Below are 12,597 nucleotides of genomic sequence, written 5' to 3' on the forward strand. Positions count from 1 at the left end.
CTCCAGATTGAAAAATAACTATAAACCCTGTTCAGTGGTATCCAACTCAGAAGTCAAGAAAACATTAGAAGGAGTGATGAGTCAAAAGGTTACCATCATCAGATAACCTACAGAGAATATCCTTCTTTCAACAAAACCCATCTGCAAACATGAAAAGTGGGATCATAAATCCACATGGCTCTTCCATTCAGAAGATCTCATGGAAACAACCCAGTCTGACAGCATGAGTTAGAGTCACCATACAACTCCAAAATTAAGATTTTAGCTAAATTCTCTCCACCTGGGATAGAATTGCTGCCACTGCTCTGGATATGAGTACGTGTGTCTTTCGTTATGAGGGGTAGAAACATAAGAGGCGGACATGACTGCCTCTCAGGCTATTTTTAAATGTTGGCTCATTTCACAGCTGCTGGCGTAGCTCTGTTCAGTGATTTAAGTCTCGCTCCTCTGGCCATAGTGAATCACATCTGTGTTTGTACAGCATTTCTCCTTTCTTCCATTCACTGAATGTATCTCTGCCTGTGAGCGTGTAAGTCTACTCTGCTCTGCGTAATTTTCAGGTGATGAGGTTTGATCTGAGCAGTAGAAATTAGAAAATATATACTGGAAACATATCTGTAAGGACACATGTTTCATGCACCTATGCCAATTTGAGTACGTCCTAAACATGTACACGCATAACCGGGTTACACTGGACAGTGTGGTTTAATCATGAACGTGATCCTCCCACTTGCCAACCACTACCAAGTCTACTGAACAAAAGAACTAGCCCACTGTTGATGTATATCCAAAATTCAGAAACACACAGAAAGGGCTCTTAATGTGTGCCAAAAAGAGCTTTTCCCTCCCAAGCCAATTGTGAATATACTGAAACATACTTACTTGACATAAAAACATACGACCAAGACATTCTCCATACTGAATTAGGCAGTTTATTAGGCTCCTAATGTCCATGTTTAGAACGTGAACATGGATTGACATGCATTGTCTCATTTTGTGGATCTTACATGCTTGTAATCTTCAGTCAGCTGGGCCTTTGATTCTACTTGTCAGTAATTGACAGTTAGCTCAATGTGAGTAAATGATAAACACGGAATGATACGTAAGCCGTAGCAAGAGATCCCACCCAATACCATCTACCTTTTGTTTTTCAAAAATCATATCACAACTCTCTCTTATAAAGAATAAATTTCAGAGCAAGGCATTTAATTCGCCTCTCTGAAAAAAATAAAGACGTTTCTATCATTTCAGAGCAGTGAAATGTCCAAATATGGCTGAAAAGTACACCCTGAGAATTAAATGATTTTAACAAACCCACTGAGGTTTATAAAGCTGTGTTAACCTAACATCGGTAAGGGACACGAGGTACAGGCACAAACGTCCCTGCTCATTTCGCCGTGCAATTCTCCAAGGATGCCGTGTTATAAACATCCTCGTTCTCTTCAATGCTCGAAGCGTCTGTGGCTTCGGGGTCACTCACCACGATGCCCACAGAAGAGAGACTGGTGAGGAAGGCATGCATCCGCTGCGCATAAATGTCCCTAATGTTAAAGTAAGGGAGCTCATGACACTTCTCTGGTGGGTCCTCACTACACTGGTCCACTTCAATGTCCTTTTGCTTCTGGTAGTACTTGGAAAACTTGTTGAAGATAATGGTGATGGGAAGGGCCACCACCAAGATGCCACAGATGATACACGTGCTGGCGATAAGCTTCCCAGCCAAGGTGACAGGGTGGGTGTCTCCGTAGCCCACGGTCGTCATGCTGATGGTGGCCCACCACCAGCAGACAGGGATGCTGGTGAGGCTGGACGTGTGGTCATCTTTCTCCACAGAGTAGATAAGCACGGAAAAGATGGAAATGCCCACCGATAGGAAGAGAAGCAGCAGCCCAACTTCGTGGTAGCTATGCCTCAGTGTGGCACCGAGAGACCGAAGTCCTACCGAGTGCCGGGCAAGCTTGAGGATGCGGAAAATCCTCATAAGCCTGAGGATCTGGACCACCTTGCCCATGTTTTCAATGTCTTCACTCTCCTCCTTCTTGGTGTCTACAGCCAACGTGGCATAAAAGGGAATAATGGAGATGAAGTCGATTATGTTCAGAGGGTTTTTCCAGAATTTCTTTTGACAGGGAGCAGCAACCAGCCGGATGGCCAGCTCGACGGTGAACCACGCGATGCACGCGATCTCGACGCCTTCCAGCACGGGGTCGTCCACCTCCCCGTCCTCGTTCTGGAACTCCGACATGCTGTGGACGCACATGGCCACGATGGAGGCCAGCACCACGCTCAGGGAGGAGATGGCGATGAGCTTGGCCGACAGGCAGTAGGCTGGGTTTTCCGTGCGAATCCAGATCTTCTTCCGGAGCTGACCGAATCGCAGCTTGTCAAACTTCTCCAGCTCCTTCTCGAACAGAGACGACTCTTCGAAGGAGGAGTCAGTACTCACGTCGTTGCTTTTCTGGTCCCAGTCCTTCTCGTGGTTTTCCTCCTTGAGCTCGTGGTAGCGATTACTGCAGCAGGAATCGAGGAAGAGCTCATTGATGCCCCAGTACTCGATCTCCTGGCAGAACGAGAACACGCACAGCTCCTCCATGACGTGCAGCTTCCCCGTGTAATAAAAGTTCAAAACGTATCTGAACAGGGAGGGGTTCCGATCAAAATAGTACTCTTTATCGGCCACACTGTAGTCATCACACAGTTCCAGGATGGCCTCTTCCGAGTGGCAGCTGAGCAGCTTCCCGAGTCTGGTGTGAGGAAACCGCAGGAGGGTGCTCTGGTCGATGGACTGTTTAAAGCCCCCCACGTTCAAGTTGACAAGTTCCTTGTCTTGTCCAGGGCGATGGAAAATCTCACCAAACACCATGGTGGATACAGGCGGTGGAGAGCTGGCTGGGAAGGGAGATGGAGTTCACGCTGGACCTGGAAGGAACATAAGACGGCATTTAGCCCTGTCCCATGAAGCCAGCCGTGCCAAGCTTATTTTTAAACTGCCCTTTCCAGGATGATGGGCTACATTAAAAGCAAAACAGGAAACAGGAAGAAAAAAAAAAGAGTACGCTATCCCCTTTTTGATTAGAAGAGAATCGACACAAAACAGGTTTTTGGTTTTCGTTTTTTTTTAAAAATGGGTTTATATATCCATTGTTTGGAAAAAGACTGCCATATAAATTTTATGAACCCCAATTCCTATTTCTCTATTTTTTAGTCATCCAACATCACCTCCCACTCCCCCAAAAGCAATGCATTTGGGATCACTTACACAATACAAGCACCTCCAGTCTCAACCACGAGGCTTCCTCATTTGGAAATGCTCAATTCAGACGTGACAGGCTACTTGCTGCCCAGCTTGTAGCTCATCTCTCCTGGCCCCTAGGGCTTGGTCGTGCACCCTCAGGAACAGCTCTGTCCTTTGCTCTGCACCTCGTCCGCAACCCACACATCCCTGGGGGCTCAGCTCAGCTCTTACAAAAGATGTAGGTTTCCTCTTACGCTGCAAGGTTTCACTCTGTTTAGAAAAAGCCCTATTCCCCACGTTTCGATGTGGACAATCAAAAGGATATAATTACCTCCCTGTCCCTAAGTATCTTAAAAGATATAGTTACACTCTATGGGATGGGGTTTCAGGTACATCCACAAGGGAAGAAAGTGACTTAGGGAACCTTTTCAAGCTAACTGCACTATCAGTTTCCTGACACGAACAAGCTCCTCTGCCATCTCCTCCCTCCCTTCACAGTTTCCCACACGCTCCCAATCTACGACACCCAAGTCTATACCGGCCCAGCACGCACAGGCTATTTTATTCTTGACGCTAACCAGGATGTACCAGAACCATTTCTCAGAGAGAAAAATAATAGATTTTGACCATCATCCAATAGAATAACGCTTCCTCAGAGCCAATGATGCAAATAAAAGAAAGGTAGGAAACTGTCATATACTAAGTTCCAACCGAGTACTAGTAGATGTTTTGTTTTTATTACGTCTTTTAATCCTTCCAGTACTATAAGGTAGGTGTATAGGAAAATAGATACTCAGAGAAGTTGAGTAGAGCCATGATTTAAACCCAAGTTGGATTAACCCCCAAGCCCATGCTATTTCCACTACACACATCCCCCCCCCCATCCCTTCCTATTTTTTTTTTCCTTATTATAATCTAATAACCCAATGTGGGAAGTGTTATAACAGAAATGAGTCAAGCATCTTTGGGTTTATTGAGAGAAGAACAATGACCTCTGTCTGGAGAAGCTTCATGGCAGAGGTCCTATTCAGGTCAAATGTTAAAGGTTTAAGCAGAGCTGAGCAAAGAGGGAAAAGGACATTCCCAACCAAGGGTATCAAAAGGTGGGCACAAGCCAGACTGTAAAAAGACTTGGGTATCAATCTAAAGAGTCTGGAGTTGATCCTGTAGGTAAGACCACTAAATCATCTTAATCAATAAGTGGGCATGGCTATATTTGTGGCTGTAACTTGGAAAAACCCCATTGACAGCAGGAGGGAAGACTGCTGGTGGGAATGGCTGGAGTCAAGGAGGTAGGGCTTCAATAGAATAGGTGAGAGGACCCAAACTCATACAGCAGTGGTGTATATAAAGTGACAAATTCGGAAGTTTATGAAGTGGAATTGACAGGACTTGGTGGTTGATTGGAAGGAAAAGATAAGGAAGTGGAAAGTCAAAAGGAGGATGTGTTTTCTACTCTGCATTAGTGGGTGACATCATTAGAGGAACCATAAAGGTCAAGTAGGAATTTCTTGCCCTTATGTTTACGGAAAGCCCAATCTGTCGGCGAGACGAGAGATTCCTCCTCTGAAAAGGACACCCCAGAGCACGCAGCCTGAAAACACAGCCCTCTGCCATCCACCCTAGGAGGAAGCCTAGTGTCATAAGGAATACATGGCCATTTGCTCTGGACTCACCAGCACTGAATGTGTTCCCATGAACCCAGAGACCTCAGCCTGGCATGGCAAGAAGCTTCATAGATTTGCTGACCTCTTTAAAAGACTTGATTTTTTTCTGCCTCCGCTTTCTATTTTTAGTTAGAGATCTTCTCTGAAGGGCTTAAATCAGAGCTTACGGCTTGGTCCAAATATTTATGGAACCTCAGAAAGCTTTCAGAGGCTTCCATAAGCCTCTGAAAGCAGGCTTATGCTCATGGCAAGTAGGGTAGTAAAATGTTCCAAGGAACTAGTTGTAGCTAAGCTAGCATTAAGGCTTGAATGGACATTATCTCCTGGTGGATTATTTTTTATCTCCTTGGCTCTCCTGGAAGCCCACAACGGTAGAAAGCCACTGTCTGCCTTCATGATTCTACCTGCTCAAGTCAGTCTCAATCAGACAGTGTGCCATCCACTTCCTAACTGTTTCACAGTCACTTCTCCAAAGAACAATATTATCAACCATAATATCCTTCTTCTTGCTCTGTCCTCCTTGCTTTGTATTGACTCCATGCCAGTAAAAGAGAGCCCGTTCTGAGGTCCACTCATTCCTCAAAGTCTAATCACAGAAGCAACACACATCATAAAACCAGGAATCTCTTGTTGTGGGTCTTTCAGAAGAAGGAAAAAGGAAAGCATCTCTGGATCAGATCAAATGCTTCAGCTCAGAGGGCAAGATGAGATTCTCTACGTCACGGCGGCCAGAGTACAGTGTCGATTTCTTTGGCTGTGTCTGGCCCATAGCAGCCTATGGAGGGCAGGCAAAAAGAAGACGCCCACCTTTACAGACTGTAGCAAGGTTCCCTTACATACAGCTAGTCCGTGGCCAATTACAAACAGTCCTTACATGCTTTGCTCCTCACTATTACTTTGGGATTTTGCAGGTGAGGAAGCAGGATCAGAAGAGATGAATGGGCACCAGGCAGCTATTAAGGGTTAGAGCAAAACCCAAGCCAGGGCTCCTTAGGCCAACCCCTCTGCTCTACAGCGTGCTGGCTCACGCATCCAAAGTGGCATAAGAAAAGCAGATACTGAACATCATTATTTACAAGATTCCTATATTCAGGCCAGCATTTATTTAACAGCCATCATTTACTCCCATTCAGAAAAGAGTTGCTGCATCAAAGGTATATCTATATATATTTAATATATATTTATATATAGTATATATTTTATATATGAAGCTATATGTAAATGTACATATAAAGGGATGTATATTATATACACACACACCCACACTTAGTGTGAACCATATATATATATATATATATATATATATATATACATATATTTAACTGTGCACACACTAAATAAAAACATGGGTCAATTCCTCTATAAGTGAGACAAACTGCTCTAATTGTGACTAAAAATATAGAAAAAAATAAAAAATTTTTGATTACATAAAAGTAAAATTTTTGGTATGGAAAAACATGCCATAAGCAATGTTAAAAAAGAGAATACGGGAAAAAATATTTGCCACTTACATCACAGACAAGTGGTTAATATACCTAGCATGTAAAAAGCTGTAGACAGAGAAGAAAAAAGAGAACAACAATATAGAAAAACGGACCAGATATGAACAGACAGTTCACAGAAAAAAATGCAGATGGGTCTTAAAACAGGAAAAAAAAATGTTCTACCTTGCTCATATAAGATAAATGCACATTAAACTTATGGTGCAGTATCATATCCAATACCAAAATGGAAAAAAAAATCCAAAAATTGGACTACATACTCTATTATCAAGTATATGGGGAAGCAAACACTTTCACAGACTGGGAATACAAATGAAAGGGAATCTTATGAAGGGGAATTTGGACATATCTAGCAAAACTGCCCACAAAATAGGAGAAAATATTTGCAAATCATATATCTGATAGGGGTCTAGTATCCAGAATAGGATTTTCAAAAAAACCTCTTACAACTCAACAGTAAAAAGACAAATGGGCAAAGGATTTTCTAGACATTTCTCCAAAGATATATAAATGACCAAAAAGTACATGAAAAGATGGGCTTCCCTGGGCGCAGTGGTTGAGAGTCCGCCTGCCGATGCAGCGGACGCGGGTTCGTGCCCCGGTCCGCGAAGATCCCGCCTGCCGCGGAGCGGCTGGGCCTGTGGGCCGTGGCTGCTGGGTCTGCGCGTCCGGAGCCTATGCTCCGCAGCGGGTGAGGCCGCAACAGTGAGAGGACGGCGTACCGAAAAAAAAAAATAATAATGATACATATGAAAATCAGGGACATTTGAATGCTAAACTAGACACTTGATGACATAAAATAATAACTGTCAGTTTTTCAATGTGCTAATGGTATTGTAATTACGCTCTCAAAAAGAATGTTTATCTTTTGGAAATATACACTAAGATCTTATGGATAAAATTATACTACATTTAGGATTCATTTCAAAATAATCCATTGATGTGGGGTTGGGGGGACAGGGTGGAGGCACTGTCATACAAGATGGCCATGAATTAATAATTACGACCATCGTTGCAGCTGAGAGATGGGTACAGAGGAGGTTAATGCATTGTTCTATTTTTGTACATATTAAAATTCTCCATCAACAATGTTTTAAGAAAAATTTACTAAGCACCTTTTTGAGCCATGCGCTGTGGTAAATGCTTTCATATACACTATTGTGCACCTTTTAACTCCCAGAATCTCAAGCAGTACCTCAGTGTAAGTATCCCTGAATGACTGAATCATTTCATTTAATTCTCCCACAGTCCTAAGGGGTAGATCTTATACCCCATGTTGCAAACAGGGAAATCTGAGGCTCATAGTTTAGCCAACATTATACAGCTTTTACAGGGCAAACTCTTTCCAGTATGCCTCAAATATGAGTATTTAATTTTTTTTAAGTGGGAGGAAGGAGGGACTGGTTGATCTTCAACTTTACATATTTTAGCAGTCATCCTCATTAATGAATGCTATATTCTTTGGTAGGAGATTTGGTACTAGCACACCAAGGACACATGTGGTCTCAAATCAGGCACATCTGTGGGTCCCAAAGGCATCTGGCCACAAGGTAGGAAAATCAAATGCTATTTTCATTGTCTTCCTCGAGAAGAGCTTCGGTTCATTGTATCAATCCTCCTGCTGGCTATCAACCCAAATCACTCACGGTGAGAACATCATATACTGTATGTGGCCACCTTGTTCCTCTTGGTATGTGTAAGATTGAAAAGAAAGAGCAGATGTCAAAAATCCAAGATATTCTCTGGCAGCTTAAAAGAAAAACCACATTGATCCACTTCTCTCCAAGTGGCACCCATAAAGCCTTTCCAAAGCCATTAACCTCTTATCGCTCTCTTTGCCTCATGCTTTCAAAATCACTTTAAAAATACTCTCAAAACTGTGTCTTTTCAAGGGTGAGACATATACATGCACACATGTGCGTGAGCGCCTTTGATAATGCACTTGATTTGCTCAGAAAAGTAACAAAAGCAAAACAAATACAAGCCACTTGTACTTGCTTTATTGGGCAGAACCACTTTTTAAAATCAATTCCGTAAAAGTAAACAGAAAACCTTGATTCTTTTTTCCTTCCCACTTGTCCAAAATCTACATTAGTCCTATCATGAAATCCAAAAAAAGGGGGGGGCATTTTTCTGCATTAATGCTGCCATCTTTTTGGAACATTCTTCTGAAAGAGCTGTATTTCGTTCTATTAAATTTAAAAGAAAAATAATTTATGTTTTTAAAAAGGGTAGGTCATACTAAATTGTATTTCTGGCCATGCCATATGAGAATATTCCAAGTAAAACTAAACAAATGTAAACAGACTTGAAAATCTAAATTCAATCCACACCCAAGTATTGAGCATCCTCTCACCAGGAACCTTCCCTGGTGATGATTTTCTCCTACAGCAAGCTCCCCGTGCACTGGGGTGGGTAACGTGTAAGGAAAAGAAAATCAGAAGTCAATGTGGGGCCATAGAGGAGCAGAGAGTATTAATGAAATGTCAATGGCATTGCACGGTCCACCCTGACTGTGAATTTGGAAATGGAAATGCTAGTGGTTCTTGATTCAGGCCTTTGTGAATCAGAGCGTTTTTACAGCAGCTAAAATAGCACAATCCTGAGAAAGAAACAGCTGTTTATGAGACATTTAGGAGGACATGTCCAGAGCCAGAGTACAGGACACACAAAACTTCAAAGAGCTTGCTGGATTTAAGTCTTTGTTTCCAGGGATCAGCATTTCCTGGGCATCCTGAGCCTTCTACATGGAGCCAATCCCCCCAGTAGCCTTCCAAACGGTTCTTCCCAGCCCAGTGAGGAAGCCTGGATATAAAGTGTGATTCCCACTGGCCAAATAAACAGCAAGGAAACTCCCTCCTGGTCTGTTCCACATCTGACACGTTCCAACAGCATTAGGTGCAGCTGACAACACACCTGTGGCATAGGTCCCAGGTCGCCCTAATTCAGAACATTCATCACCTAAACCCAACTTTTAAATGTCGAATTGAAAGAAATGAACCCACCAGGTCCCCTTATCTGTGCTGAACTATAGAAGCAACTAAAGAATAGAGAAAAACGTCAAGACTCTGAAAACTTGTGCTTGAGCTGCCACTCCCCAGCTACATGACCTTGGGTGGGAGATTCTTGATCTACAAAAGATGATGTACACACCTTGATGATACAATAACAAACGCAAACGTGTTTTGAAAACACAAAGCATAAGATACATGTAAAACCTTATTCCAAAAATAAGACATTAAGGTAACAGTATCCCTACCTCCCCTTTCCTGCCCCTACTTACTCCCTTCCCTCTCTTGCCCCCTCCACCTGGACCAGTCATATTAGAGTGGTACTTATTCCCTCTGGACTCTATTTAGTGTGGCCAATCCCCTCTGGAAACTCCAGGGATCCCTGTAATCCACGCAGCTCATCTCCAAGCAGGAAGGCTGCTCAGAGGGCTGATTCAGTGAGACGAAAAGCCAGAAATCTCTCCTATTTGTAAAAAGCAAAGAACCCCAGGTGAAAGATTTTCAACCAGAAACAGGAAAAATGGGGACTTTGCCCCAAGAGGGGAGCCTTAACTCTGCAGTAGCTCCATCTGAGTCACAGCTCCACCTGAGTCATGTTACATGGAGGGACGCACGTACAAACGGCTGTCAGAGTGACATTCTGGTGTCCAGAAGAGGGAGTACTGGAGCATTTGAACGCACCTACGCCAAATTAATAGTTCACCCCTGCCCCTGCTTGCCGGCTCTGCTCACCTTTTCCCACAGCCCTGCAGGTGCATTTTTATTTGAGCCCCTACCACAAGGGATTATAGTGTTTTTACAGTTCTCTATGCTCCACAAGTCTGACCACGGCTGTCACTAGACTCCAAGCTCTTCTGCAGAGGGGACCATGTCTCGTCATCTCCACAGCCCCTTATGCTAATTGCTGTCCACCGTCTAGCGAAAGACACTTTTATCTGGAAGAATTAGCAAAAACTATCACTGTTTTTGTGAAAGAGCCAGCAGAATGATCTAGATCAGGCATATGGTGAAATGAAATGCTTCCAGTGGCCAAACAAGTAAGTTACACAAGTGAAGTGGTCAGGCTGGGGACTGTGGTGAACCACCCATGCTTGTCTAAGTGGTAAAGGCTACTCAGCACCAGAGTCCTTTGTGGGAACAGAGAGGGCCAGTCTAGGTGTATCTTACAGTGTTCCCGGAAAACCCAGAAATCCTGCTTTTTACGTGGTATATCTCAACTGTAATTAGAATTGATCCAAAAAGTTTTTAACATTATGTGGCTCAAACAAAAATGTACCCCTGGGCCAGGCACTGCCAATAAGCCCTCAATCTGTGACCTGAGTGAGATTCTTACCAACCCCAGGTCTACGCACCGATCTCAAGCCAGACCGACTCAAATAGACACAAATGGAACCTTGTCACAGTAACAGTAGTGTCACTCCCTCAAGTCTGAACTACAAACAACAAAAGGGGGTGAGCCACAAAGACGACAGCATCTTCCATAGTTGACCTGCCATGTCCCCCAGGACAACTGCAGCCCCATCCTTCCAGGCTGGCACTCTCCCTTTCTCCCTTAGCCATCTGCCCCAACTGCCCAGTGGATTTTACAGTCGGAAGAGTCTCCCTGATGTCTGACTTTCATTCCTGTCCCTGCACTGTAAGGTTTGTCCTCCCCTACCTTTGATAAGTAACAGTGTCGGAGAAAACGTCAGAGAGGCAGCGCTTACCCTTGTGGTGTTGAGGTCACACACTCTGCCCTCATCCTGCCCGGTGGAATGTCCATCGTCATCCAAGAAGCTCCGCCCTTCTTCCTTCACTGGAAAGCGTGGTGCACAGAGGCATTTAGTGGCCAAAAAGAAGAGAAGAATCCTGTTCTCTGGTTGTACTGGCCAAGGCAGTCGCTGGGAAGTCACTCTCGCCTGCAGAAGAAAGCATGAGTCAAGTTGTAACTCCAAGGGGAAAACACATACAAGAAGTTTTATCTCAGACTCATTGTTCTGGGTGTTTTACTGGTTAGACCCATATCTTAGAGCCCCATCTAACTCTCAGGGACCCGTCACTCCCACTGGACACGTGGCTACAGAGACATCGGGAAGGGATTCACAACCACTTTCAGGCCCCAGGACTCTCAGATCTTGACTGGAGTGGACACGTGGGACATCTCCACTGACCCCAAGGCCGAGAAAATATCCAAGGATAAAACGAGGCACTAGAATTAGGACTGCAGTCACCTCCCAGGCAGCTTCTTCTAGGAGCATTATTTTAGCTAATTCATAATATTAGCTAATTCATCAAGGATATACTTATAAACCTCTAAATGAGTACCTTTAACCCACATTAGAGACCAAGTTCTGAGTGTGACTGTGCTAACAGAATCAATACTGCCGCTCTAATTTGAAATCAATAGGTTTCGAAGGCTGGCCAAATTCCATTTTGCTTCATTTGGCCATTGTCATATTTCACAGATCAGAAATGACTACATGTGTTAGATCAAAGTTCTCTAGTTAGTGTGTGTGTGTGTGTGTGTGTGTGTGTGTGTGTGTGTGTGTGATGTATGGGGGAGAATTAAGTTTGTATCAAAACAAATATAAGGACAAATTTCAATTTTTCTCTCTGAAAAAAGTTAAAGAAAGTAAAAAAAAAACCTTCAATTCCCAACAAGGTAAGCCTTGCCTCACGGTGGCGCATTCCCATAGATTTATACTAGTATCTAAGCATCTATCCATTGATTTTCACGTTTTCCAATCAATGCTAGGTTCAAAGGGGAGGAGGAGAAGATAAAGAAGAAAAGATTGATTCTGAGCTGCAGAAAGAACTGAAAGCAGTGCCTCCAGTTATGTCAGTCATTACAAACTTTCATTATAGTTGAAGCTCTGCCCAGCCTTATCCAGGGCATTAGGATTATAACAAGACGCAGTGCCTGCCCTCAACCCTACCCCAGGAGCCCACAGTCCCCAAACCAAACAACAAACAAGTGGAGGTGTCCTACCAACACCCAGGGGGCCTTGAGAGGGAGCAAAGCAGGAACAGTTTCCAAGCCGGTCCCAACAGTGGCCAGAGCAACCCTTCAGTGAATTTCCAGCTCTAATAGAGATGATAATGAGCCAGGATCCGGAGAAAACTGCAGCATTACCCAAACTGAACTTCTGAGATGGGACACGTGGCAAAAGAGGGAGAGAAATCTCAACAGGGATAAATAAGAT

At 43.7% G+C, this 12,597-nt stretch overlaps 1 protein-coding gene across 1 annotated transcript; it reads right to left on the bottom strand.

The window, feature by feature from the left end:
* Positions 1-268: 268 nt before the first annotated feature.
* KCNS3 (potassium voltage-gated channel modifier subfamily S member 3) lies at positions 269-11,707 on the bottom strand. The gene is made up of 2 exons (XM_022554171.2): positions 11,122-11,707; positions 269-2,919 (listed from the first exon to the last, which is right to left on the bottom strand). The coding sequence occupies exon 2, from the start codon at positions 2,861-2,863 to the stop codon at positions 1,388-1,390; it is 1,476 nt and encodes a 491-aa protein (XP_022409879.1). The 5' UTR covers positions 2,864-2,919; positions 11,122-11,707; the 3' UTR covers positions 269-1,387.
* Positions 11,708-12,597: the final 890 nt, after the last annotated feature.

This window comes from Delphinapterus leucas, chromosome 13 (genome assembly GCF_059928025.1).
Source record: "Delphinapterus leucas isolate spDelLeu-1000000601 "Yukka" chromosome 13, BTC_Dleu_Yukka2, whole genome shotgun sequence".
Taxonomy (NCBI): Eukaryota; Metazoa; Chordata; class Mammalia; order Artiodactyla; family Monodontidae; genus Delphinapterus; species Delphinapterus leucas.

Coding starts and splice junctions, on each gene's coding strand:
- KCNS3 (XM_022554171.2), bottom strand. CDS start 2,863: ATGGTGTTTGGTGAGATTTTCCATCGCCCTGGACAAGACAAGGAACTT.